At 43.6% G+C, this 11,747-nt stretch overlaps 1 protein-coding gene across 3 annotated transcripts in view; it reads right to left on the bottom strand.

Moving 5' to 3' along the window:
* The window catches only part of card11 (caspase recruitment domain family, member 11), a 242,858-nt gene that overhangs the window by 107,984 nt on the left and 123,127 nt on the right, over nucleotides 1–11,747 (bottom strand). For all 3 annotated transcript variants that reach the window (XM_078240160.1, XM_078240159.1, XM_078240161.1), the window contains 2 exons: nucleotides 3,312–3,464; nucleotides 2,209–2,334 (listed from right to left, as the gene is read on the bottom strand). In XM_078240160.1, the coding sequence (XP_078096286.1) occupies nucleotides 2,209–2,334; nucleotides 3,312–3,464 (279 nt within the window). The remainder of the gene's footprint in view (nucleotides 1–2,208; nucleotides 2,335–3,311; nucleotides 3,465–11,747) is intronic.

Below are 11,747 nucleotides of genomic sequence, written 5' to 3'. Positions count from 1 at the left end.
TGTGCGTGTGTGAAAAAGTGTGTGAGAGAGAGAGAGCGTGTGAGAGAGAGAGAGAGCGTGTGGAGAGAGAGAGCGTGTGAGAGAGAGAGTGTGCGTGTGTGAAAAAGTGTGTGAGAGAGAAAGAGCGTGTGAGAGAGAGAGCGCGTGTGAGTGAGAGAGAGCGTGTGAGAGAGAGAGAGTGTGTGAGAGAGAGAGAGTGTGTGAGAGAGAGAGAGCGTGTGAGAGAGAGAGCGTGTGAGAGAGAGAGTGTGCGTGTGTGAAAAAGTGTGTGAGAGACAGTCATGTGTATGAGAGAGAGAGACACAGACAGAGAGTATATGTGTGTGTGTGTCTTTGTTTTTCTGTATGAGAGACAAGAGTGTGTGCATGAAAGACATAATTTGTGTGCGTGTGAGAGAGAGAGAGAGAGAGAGAGTGTGAGCATGTGTCTGGCTCACTCCCAGTCCCAGGATTCACAGTCACACAGTAGGTGTGGGTGAGGGTGAGTGAGTGAACACCCCAAAGCTGGACACACACACAATCTGACCTCCTCATACTCAAATTGTCATCCTCATTAATTAGTCATTTTTTAAAATATCAATTTATGGCTTTGACATTCCTTTATTTTTTTTAGCAAATTGTATATTTTCTTCATAACTCAACATTTTATTGAAATTCATGTTTCATGCTGTGCCAAACCATGGGGGTGATTCTCCCAAAAAAACTCTAAGCGTCAAATTCGTGTGAAAACTGGAGTAAATCACATGGGTTTTTTTCAGTGGGGGTTCAGAGAAGAATCTCCCACATTCTGCACTGCAGAGTGCACCAGCGTGAATCACGTTAAAAATCAGTGGGCCGGGCCTATTCCCGCTGGAGAGGCTGGCAGCATAGCGCTGAGCGGGCCACTGCGCACGAGCTGATCTGTCAGCGCCGAGATTGACGCATGCACAGTGGACCCTGTCTGCCAGCTTCCCGATCGCTGGCCAGCTCTGCGACCCCTGCAACGCTAGTTCTGTCACCCCTCCACAGCCCGATTGCCTGCCCCCCAAGCATGCCTGGGCCCAGACTTGACTTGACCCTCCCCTCCCCCCCCCCAACCCTGATCGCCCGATTTCCCCCCCCTCCCCACTGGCAGTTGCAACCACCCTGCCATACCCCTCGCGGCAGGTCGAACCCCAGCCCCCCCCCCCCCCCCCGCCCCCCGATGGCCAGCCCTAATCACTGGCCTCCCTCCCTCCGCCACCAATCCTGACTGCAGAACGGAAGCGGGACTCGCCTATCCCCACCGATTGCCCCTAATGGGCCATGCCCCCCCCATCATAGGGCCCCGCCCCCGTGGTACTGCCCCATGCCCAGTGGGCAATGCCAAGATGGCCTTGGGCACTGGCACATTGCCCCTTGGGCAGTGCCAGGGGCCCAAGCTGGCACTGCCAAGGTGCCAATACCAAGGGGGCAACCTCCTGCCGCTCAACCCTCCCGGGGGGGGGGGGGGGGGGGGCATGATTGCCCCCTTCACTCCAGCGGGGTCAGGCCGCCAGCTCCCCACAAGTGGGGAGCTATTATAAACTCCGCTGGAGTGAAACACTCTGGTGGGAGAGGCTAGAGGGCCCGGAGACTTCAGTCCTGGGCCCGCCAATTATATTTAAATTATATCAAAATTAAATCTTGAATATATTAGGCAGCTCCGTGCCTATTTCCAGCGCACAGCTGACAGCGCCGGGGAGACGCGCTCGGGGCCGGACACTCAGCGCAGATCGCTCTAATCCGGCCCCGTGGATATCTCCTCGCCCGCTGTGCTAAAAAAAATCAGCGCAGCGGGACTGGAGAATCACCCCCTATATCTTTCCTAAATTTGAGTGAGGAAAGAATTGAAATGTGTCCCCTCGCTCAAAAAGGTTGGACCAAGGCCCAGGCTATGATCGAAGAGTCACTTTATTTCACACGGGGAAACATAAATGAACAGCATTCTGTCGAAAGCAGTATATATTACATGATAAAAACTTCACTATTCTCCTCGATATATCAAAACAATAAAAAGGCTTTCCTGTAATATATCTCTCACGATACATTAAACCTTGAAAAGGGATGTTCACAGTTATATCTTTACAGCCAATGGATTATTGCAAATCAAAGACGGGTAAACAATTTAAATTGAAGGGAAAGGTCCGGTCCACGCTCGGTGCATTTCATGTCCCATTAAAAGAAAATGAATTGAAGTGTTATCCAGACCTGATCGCGCTCTTTTTCAACTTCCTCCAGCTGAAACATGATAGTGTTCATCCGATGCTTGTACATTTCACAGTCTTTAACCAGTGTAGAACATTTCAGCTCCAAATCCTCTTTCTCCTCCAGGTACTGAAACAGTTCACAAGACTCAACTAGTAACAATTCAGCTTTAAGCAGTAAAGACACTTCAGATTTCAGGCTTATAACCTGTAAACACTGATTATTTGATGTTGTGGTGTGTTAATTGTGAAGTGTTATCAGAGATGATAATTAACATCATCGGGCAACCTTCAATAACTGAGGAATTCTCTCGTTGTTCATGCCAGTGGGATCTACCGGTCTCGCGGACGGCGCACCCCTGCCGTGGGTTTCCCGGCACGGGGAGTGGAATCAATGGAAAATCCCATTGACAGTGGCGGGACCAGAAGATCCCACCGGTGGCAAACCGCACTCCGCCTCCTACCATGGGAAACACGCTGTGGAGAGGCCAGAGAATCCTCCGCCCCCCAGAAGCTTTGACTGAAACAATGCATAGAATCCCTACAACGCAGAAAGAGGCCATTTTGGCCCATCAAGTCTGCACCGACCACAATCCCACCCAGGCCCTGTCCCCGTAACCCCACTTATTTACCCTGATAGTCCCGCTGACACCAAGGGGCGATTTGGCATAGCCGACAACCTAACCCGCATTTTTCAAATGGCCAACTGAGGAATGACAAAGAAAATATTTCAAAGACACTCTGAAGCTCTCTTTGAAGCGAGGCAACATTACTAATGACTGGTAGGAGCTTCTACCAATCGTTCAAAATGGCGACAACTTGTCTATCAAGCTGCGTCACTTTTTGAATCACAATATCTGAGCGATGAGGCAGAGTGGCGGCAGAGAAGGAAAGAAAGAAAGCCGATCCTGCACTCCGGGCTCCACCACCACATGGGATGTTCTGCCTCACGTGCTCAAAGATCTGTGGGTGGAGAGTCGGCCTGTTCAGTCACACAAAGGCCCATGGGAGCAACTCATGACCCTAAGCAGATGTCATCTGAGGATCAAGGTACAGCCGACCATTGTGACCGAGTTTTACTGTCCAAGTGTCTTCAGGAGGCCTTACCTTATCCCTAAGCTCCTCTGCTTGCCTGTTCTCCTCCTGTAGGTTGAAAATCTTGTTGACAAGATCTTGCCTATCTTCCAGAGCCTCCTGCCTATCGTGCTCCAAGATGTCAAGGATTGCCTTTTCAGAGTCAGGTAAACTCCGTTTTCCAGCCTAAATAAGGAAGTGAAAAAATTCACACAATTACTGTAGAATGGATGAGGCATTAACTCAAAGAAATAAGAACAGTGAGAGAGAAAGCATAAGTTGTATCCTTTAGACAATTCCTTGCAAGTTACCTGTGAGCACTTCCAGGTGTCTTATAGTCTCAAGCAGAGCAGCTAAACCTCAACCAATATATAATTTGAGATTTGTTTATGTGCTATAGATTTGTTTGACTTCTCTATGGCAGTACATACAATGCATCTTCAATTGGGTCTTTAATTTTTGAATGTGTGAGATATCCTAAATAACCATTTTAATGGGAGTGTCAAAACCAGGGAAATATACAACAAATGAACATGGCTGTTTCAACAACAGGTCCCTTTGGAGGTTATCAACCTGTCTGATTGTACCAATGTTAGCCACCTGGTTTTCTCAGTCACAGGTTCGTACCTTCCCCAAATCTGTGTCAATGAAAACTATCTGGGAAGGGGTATTACTGTAAACTTTACCGATGGCACAAAGTGGGTGATATCAAATGATATAGACTTTTCCCAATTTTCCTGTCTATTTACTTCCAAAAATCAGCAGACGGGTATATAACAGGTGGTTTGTCCAATGTCACCCACTTTACACAATAGTCCGAAGTTACAAATACCCCCAGTGTTGAACATTCCTCTACACTGTGGGAAACTGTTGAGCTCGCTGACACTCGCAACACATTACCGAACACTGTCACAGCACAATGAATCATTTCCATTTTCTTATTTAGTTTTGACCTAATCTAGCAGCTATGCCACGAGAATCATGCAAGCAGGCACTCTTCTTTATTGCTTTCATACTGCTTTTGTCTTGCCAGTGACAGATAGTTGGCATTATCCCCAGCAATGCTCCAAGTATTAAATTAATCCTTGTTGCGAAATAGTAGCAGCATTGTGCTAACAGTACTCTGCTCAGTTATTATAGCCATTACTGGCCTTAAGATGATCATAATAGATCAACTGTAGAAGAGGATGGTGAAGAGACCCTCTAGGCCAGTATAAGACAATACAATGCATCCCGTGGCAGTTTATATTGTTCCCATTGTGCACAGTAGTGAGACTGCATTTCAAATCCTGGAACAGTTTCAATGCTGTGATCATATGATCTGTTTCATGTGACAGTCATAAACTGCTCAAGGCTGGCTCTCATGGTTTACGATAATACCTGAACCACACAGTTATGTTATTGTCTTCTAACGACTCCCAGGTATTCATTATCCTTCATGTAGCTCACTCCTGGATGGTCATGGCCTGTTACGAGTCTCAGGTTATCCATTAGTCTATTAAATGTTTTCGAGACGGAATTATACATTGTATTGGTAAAGCTCTGTTGGGTCTGGGTCGGATGTTGGAGCTTCAATGGAAAATGAGGACAAAACATTTTCTCAAATATTTCATATTAACATTCTAAAATGTGTATTTACCAGATTATCATGGTTGAGGAGAATTAAGCTCGGGCGAATAATTCCGTATGAATGAATGTAAATCCACAAATGATTTGTGAAATATCCAAAAGCATCATCTTGAAAATCCAAACCTCAGAGTTTGATAGATTTTCAAGCTTTTACATAAATGTCCATAGTTTTTCGGTAGGCAAATTGTCTTCTTCACAAACACATGCACAAAGGTAGTATTAAGGGATTTATATTGGTAAACTTTAAGAAATTGTTTTAAGTGGGTTTAATTTAATGTTAGTGTGTCTGGAAGAATAAAATCTAGTTAGATCCATGCTGGACAAAGGTATTTGTATGTGTGGGGTTGGTTTCAATTTCAACTGTGATTTTATTGTGCTTAGAGAGGGCTACCACATGAAAAGTAAATAAACCAGCAGCAGTTGCTTAGCAACTGGGGCCTTGTAAGAGAGAGAAGCTTTTAAGTTTTAGTTTAGCTAATTTGATTGCAGTTGGAGACCAGTAGTGAAAGACAAGGCAGCTCTCACAGCTCTGCTAGAAGCAATTGGTTTTAGAAGGCTAAAGAGGGAACATCTCTCTTAGCCTTGCAAAAAGAAAAGCCATACTGTGGTGTAATAGTTAAGAAAACAAATGCTGGAAATCTAAAGTCCAACTCGTTAAGAAAACTAGAGAAATGAAAAGAAGTTTCCAAGACGTCTGGAGTTAATGGAATAGAAGAAACTGGGGACCAGAACAGATTACTGTACAGTAGAGGCAGAGAGAGTTGAAATGGCATTGGACTGTGAGAGGCCAGAAAGATATTTGCAGTAGTGCTAAGGTTTGTGAGAAATTACTATAGTTTGGGAGACATTATTTTTAATAACTTTGGAAATTGTTGGTTGGACCTTGGTGTCTGTATATAAACCTTTAAAACCAAGGAAACCTGAAGGGAGAAGTGTAAAACCTGAAAGCAAAATCTTGATGGAAGCAACAGAGGGAAAACATAATTTAAAAGATTTGAAAGTGTGATTTTTGAAAGCGAATTTGAAGCCGGAGTTCGGTGATACAAAGTGGCTCACAATACAACACTCATCTGGGGGATTTTGAGGAGAAATCCACAGGCATTCACTCGGGTTCAGAGAGAAGTGTGTCTTACCACAGTCATCTCGTGTGATTAAAAGAAACTTTGTGTGTTAATGAGACCATTGCAGCTTAAGATGTACTTTGTAATCAGTGTTAATTTTAAAATCTGAGTGTAATTGTTCAGTTAAAGAGGGAGTAAAGGAGTATTTCATTTGATTTGTTACATGTATTGGTATACAGTGAAAAGTATTGTTTCTTGCGCGCTATAAAGGCAAAGCATACTGTTCATAGAGTACATAGGGAAGGAAAGGAGAGGGTGCAGAATATAGTGTTACAGTCATCCCGAGAGTTTAGAGAAAGATCAGCCTTAATGTATGGTACTGTATCAAAATCCAATTTTTTCATGTTTAGTCATATTTTCTTGTTGTTAAAACTAATTAGTAGTCCTATGACTCTGTTCCTCCAGGTTGTACAAAAAAAGTTATTGGCTGGGATTCTCCCAAAACAAAACAAAGTGTCCAACAGGCGGGAAAACGGGAGTATTTCCCGCCTGTTTTCTGGGCATATTCACCAGAATGAATCTCTAATACTCTATGCAATGCAGAATGCCATAGAGTGATTCAGGCAGAAAAGTGGTGGCGGGGCATATTCCCGCCTGAGAGGCCAGCAGCATATTGCTGAGTGGGTCAGTGCAGTGTGGCAACAGGTTCGCCTCCCCCCCCCCACACCGATTGCCCTCTCAATCGACCCCCCCAGTATGTCCTCTCCAATTGGCCCCGCTCCCCTAGCACTGCCTAGTGTCTGGTGGACAGTGCCATTGTGCCTCTTGGGCAATGCCATGGTGCCAGGTTGGCACTGCCCAAGGGATAACCCCCCTTGCCTCTGATCTCCTGGGCGGGGGTCTCAATGGCCTCCGTCCCCACCAGCGGGGTGAGGACACCTGTTCTCCTTTAGTGGATCACAGTTGTAATCCCCACTGGGTGGAACCACTCCCGGCCAGGGTGGTGGAGTGGGGGCCCACTAATCATATGGAAATGTCAATTTCCATGACACTTCCATATGCTAATCAGCTCTGCGCCAATTTCTAGCGCAGAGCTGACTGCACTGAAAAAATGCGCCTGGGAGCCTCGTGAAAGGCCCCCTGCTGATGTCTCCCAGCCATTGTCTTTTGAGCCAGGGTTACATTCTGGGATCTCCCCGTCCAGTTGTAACACCAACTGGGATCGTAACAGCGTTACCACATTGCTCATTGAGTAAGAAATAGAATACTGCTTAGAATATGGGTCACCACTGGGTTTTTATCCACTCAGAATATCCTATTCTAGCAGTGGTATGCTCAACACCCAGCATCAGCGGTGGCTCAGAGGCAGCACAAGTGTCTCTCATTCAGGAGATTGTGGATTCAAGATTATCTGCTTATTATTACATTGCTATTTCATAAGCACTCCATGTCTATAGTGTGTTTTGGAAGGTTCTAAGGTTGTAGATAGGTAGTGATGCAACATCTGGACTCAGGAGGCTGATTTCTCATTGTGAATGTTGTTTTTCACAGTGCTTGCCAAAATTCAGCCCTCAAGCTAACAAAGTGTATTTTAAATCGTGTATAGTTAAAGCAGAGGGTGTTCCACTGATTTGACAATTAATCATAGAATCCCTACAATGCAGGAGGAGGCCATTTGGTCCATTGAGCCTGCACCGACAACAATCCCACCCAGGCCCTTATCCCTGTCGCCCCACATTTTTAATTTGCTAGTCACCCAGACAAAGGGGCAATTTAGCATGGCCAATCAACCTAACCCAGAGTATCTTTGGACTGTGGTAGGAAACCCACACAGATACGGCGAGAACGTGCAAACTCCACACAGACAGCGACCCGAGGCTGGAATTGAACCCGGGCCCCAGGCGCTGTGAGGCAATAGTGCTAACCACTGTGTCACCGTACCGCCCTATTAATTAATCCTCAATGTCCTGAAGGGACATATCTGTACACTGTCAGTCTAACTGACCCCTTGACTTTCAAGACTAGTTATAATTTTAATTGAACTCCCTTCTGAAGTAATGAAGTTCCAGTCCAGTAAATTCACGAATTGGGAATGCTGTTCATGATGTCACTAGAGCAGAACTTCATGTTGACACATGGGGGAAATCTGTGGGCCCCGAGAACAAAATCAAAAGTTAAGCATGTGTGAAAGAGATATCTCAAACAATTGACTGGTTCTCAGTCTTCTCAAGGCCTCCTTAGTGATGATTACAGAATGTGCTAGATTGATTCTATAGATGGGATTTCTTCAGATGATGCATAGCTAAAGAGCAAATATTATTAGTCATTTGGTTTGGTGTTTACATTAAGTAGGCTTATCGCTAAATTCTTTTCCATTATAAAACAGAAATGAACAGACGTGATCTCGCCAGATATAACCACAGCACAACAAAGTAACTTTACAATTCTGTTATCATCCCCCCACTATTACTGATCTTACTCTGCTGCATGCTTTATACCCAAAATGTACCAAAACCTGTGTTGAACACCCCCTGATAGATTTGGGAAATGATGAATGGTAAAGCACAGATTGTAGGGGTGGTTAGTTTCTAAACAAGCATAGAGGTAGGAAATTTTTAATCCACACCCGTCTTGTTCATCACTGTCAACAGTTCTTTTTTATCCACTAGCCCACAGGTTCCCATAACGGCTTGAGGATGTGACTGTCACTGGAGAGGCAGGCGGGAGGAATGGGAATAAAGTCATCAGATTAGGGGGATAACATGGGAAAAATCTACCTTTTCCACCTGCTCCAGCAACAACTCCCCAGTCAGCTGCCTCTTATCGACACTGACAGCTGCCCCTCCAGTTCCACTTTAGCACAGAACTTGGCCCCAGAGAAACAACTTCATCAGCACAGAAAATTCTGCCTGAGATGTAGTCAGTGATAATTCAAATGCGTTATGTTTATATTGGACCTTCAAGGAGATTAGTGGCTTTCGTTGTAACCTTTCTAGATTTCAGTTTATTTCCACAGAGAGCTTACTGAAAGATAATATTTAGATTTTAGATGAGTTATTTGGCTCGGCAGACTGGATTTTAGTTGATACTCCAAAATGCACTCAAAACCATAACAGTTGGACAATAGTTATGGACCTAAACAAAGATCATATTATTTTTTCCTAAAATGATAAAGAATTTTTATGAAGTTACTTGCCAGTAAATGGGTGTGGTTGAGCAGCAGCCTGAATGGTCTTATTGATGCTATTTTAACACTGGAAGATGACATTCGTGTTTAAATAACCCAATCATAAAGTCCAACCTGCCATTTTATCGATTGGAGTTCATTTAAACACTTCATTAGAGGTAACTGCAATCACCATTAACATCCTTGCCCTGGTCTGTCCTGTCCTTTGTAAAATGTAGAATAAATAGTCTAGAATGCTAACTGTAGTGTTCAACACGTTAACTGCCTGACTTTGAAAAGAGGTACGAACAGCGAGATCTTTTTTCGATCCATTGTGAATAAGATTTCACAGGACGGTACAAGTACACTCAGTGTCTGCAACGCCCCAGTAATAAAACCCAGTGAATTCATGGTGATCCGAAATGGTAAAACGCGCCTCTTATACCGGTGACTGATTTTGATGTTCTGTGTAAAAAATTAAAATCAGAATATTAGATGATCAGGAGAAACTACTGGATGGGTGCTCATTAAAATATGTGGGATCAGTGAAGAAACAGCCAAATGAGTAACAAGTTAGCCAAGAAGGTTTTGCTGGGCTCCCTGGCCAACATGTTCGACAGCCTCTATGAATGGAATCTTTCTTTTAATGAATACAATCTAGTCCGGGATCAGAATGCTACCAATTGAGTCATGGCTGACAAGGACAGCTACAGGAGGTCAGAGGCTGGATGAGATTGTCAAGGTCATTTTTGGTTCGACATTAAAGGGAAGTTAAACAAGAACAAGTATTTTGAATTCAGCGCACTGGAAGGCAGGAAGCCAGTCAAAGTCACGTAATGAGGGCTAAAGGAGCAAGTAGGACAGGAGGCAATATGCAAAGTGCTAGCCTAGTTGGAATTTGTGTGGGATGGAGTGCAGTAGACTGGTGAACAGAAACTGAAGAAAATGAGCCATGAGGTAACAAGAGTGTGGATAAAACACTTTTTTTATTCATATCTTTTCAGAAATTAATATAGTCTAATGGCTACTGCTACTAAAGTAGCAAAAATGCAATTTATTTTATTAATTCGTGGGACATGGGCATCGCTGGCTGGCTAGCATTTATTGCCCATTCCTAGTTGCCCTAGAGAAGGTGATGGTGAGCTGCCTTCTTGAAACGCTGCAGGTTTGACCCTCAATGCCATTAGGAAGGGAATTCCAGGATTTTGACTCAGCAAATGCAAAGGGATGGCGATATATTTCCAAGTCAAGATGGTGAGTGGATTGGAGGGGAACATGCAGGTGCTGGTGTTCTCATGTATCAGCTGCACTTGTCCTTCTAGATGGAAGTAGTCGAGAGTTTGAAAGGAACTGCCCAAGGATCTTTAGTGAATTTTGCAGAAGTCCATTGAGAAACTGAAATGAATAAATCTGCTAACTTGTGGGCTGGTGAATTGTAGTATAAAACTAACTTGTACACCATTTAGCTTTGGAGCAAGGAATCCATTACCCCTACCCAGCCTGATATTCAACCCAACAGCTCTGAATGCCTGCCATGCCACGATGAAAACAATTACCATGAAGGATAACCTTGGACCAATTGAGTGCTCGCCACTTGCAAGAAGAAACCTCAAAGCACTAATTTATTAATAGTAGACAAAATATTTATATTGTTTTGATAGCAAATCTTTGATATTAATTCAGTCAGCCAACTGCACATTCATTGTTAATGAGATGTCTGACTCGTGTGAACCATTCAACATTTGTGTGCTGATTGGCATTAAATGATACACACCAGCCAATGAACTATTTTGATGGACATGAATAGTCAGGAGTTGACTGGCTTGCATCATTAATGATGCGATTGCTATGAATCATTCACTGAGGTGCCTGACTAGTTTGGATAATCCATTAGTGTTTCGCTTGAATGATGTAAATCATCAAATGCTTGGTGAAGTGTTTGATGTTGGGGTGTCATTCATAGTTAGTGAGATGTTTGATGAGCGAGTATTATGTTACTTTTGTGTCGCGCAAAGTTAGATCATTTAATGCTTGGTTTAGATGATCATTCAAGTTCTTTGGTTTAATTTATATTAGTGAGGTTCTTTCCTGACAGAAACCATCCAACATTAGTGAGGTAATTAGTTAAATGGTATGATTAGTATTGGGTGTATAATTATGCATGATGTAAAAAAAAGTTAAAAGAACTATCCATTCACAAACTATGGGATACAAGTTAGCATCCCGAATTAAATTAGAAAATAAATAAATGATTCTGTAATGCCTAGCTAATATTAGAGGAACTCCCTGAAACAATCATTCCTATGGATTTTAGAAACGTAGAAAATAGGAGCGGGAGTAGGCCATTCAGCCTTCAAGCATGTTCCACCATTCAATATGATCGTCACTGATCCTCTATCTCAACACCATGCTCCTGCACTCTCCCCATACCTCTTGACATCTGTAGTCTAGAAATCTACTTTCTTCTTAAATATATTCAGTTACTTAGTCTCCTGAATCTTCTGAGGTAAAGAATTCCACAAGTTCACACCTTCCAAGTGAAGAGGTTTCGCCTCATCTCAATCCTAAAAGGCCTACCCCATATCCTTGTTCTAAACCATCCTCAGCCAGAGG

Source organism: Mustelus asterias, chromosome 23, assembly GCF_964213995.1.
Source record: "Mustelus asterias chromosome 23, sMusAst1.hap1.1, whole genome shotgun sequence".
NCBI lineage: Eukaryota > Metazoa > Chordata > Chondrichthyes > Carcharhiniformes > Triakidae > Mustelus > Mustelus asterias.
This window is presented reverse-complemented; position numbering and strand designations above follow the sequence as displayed.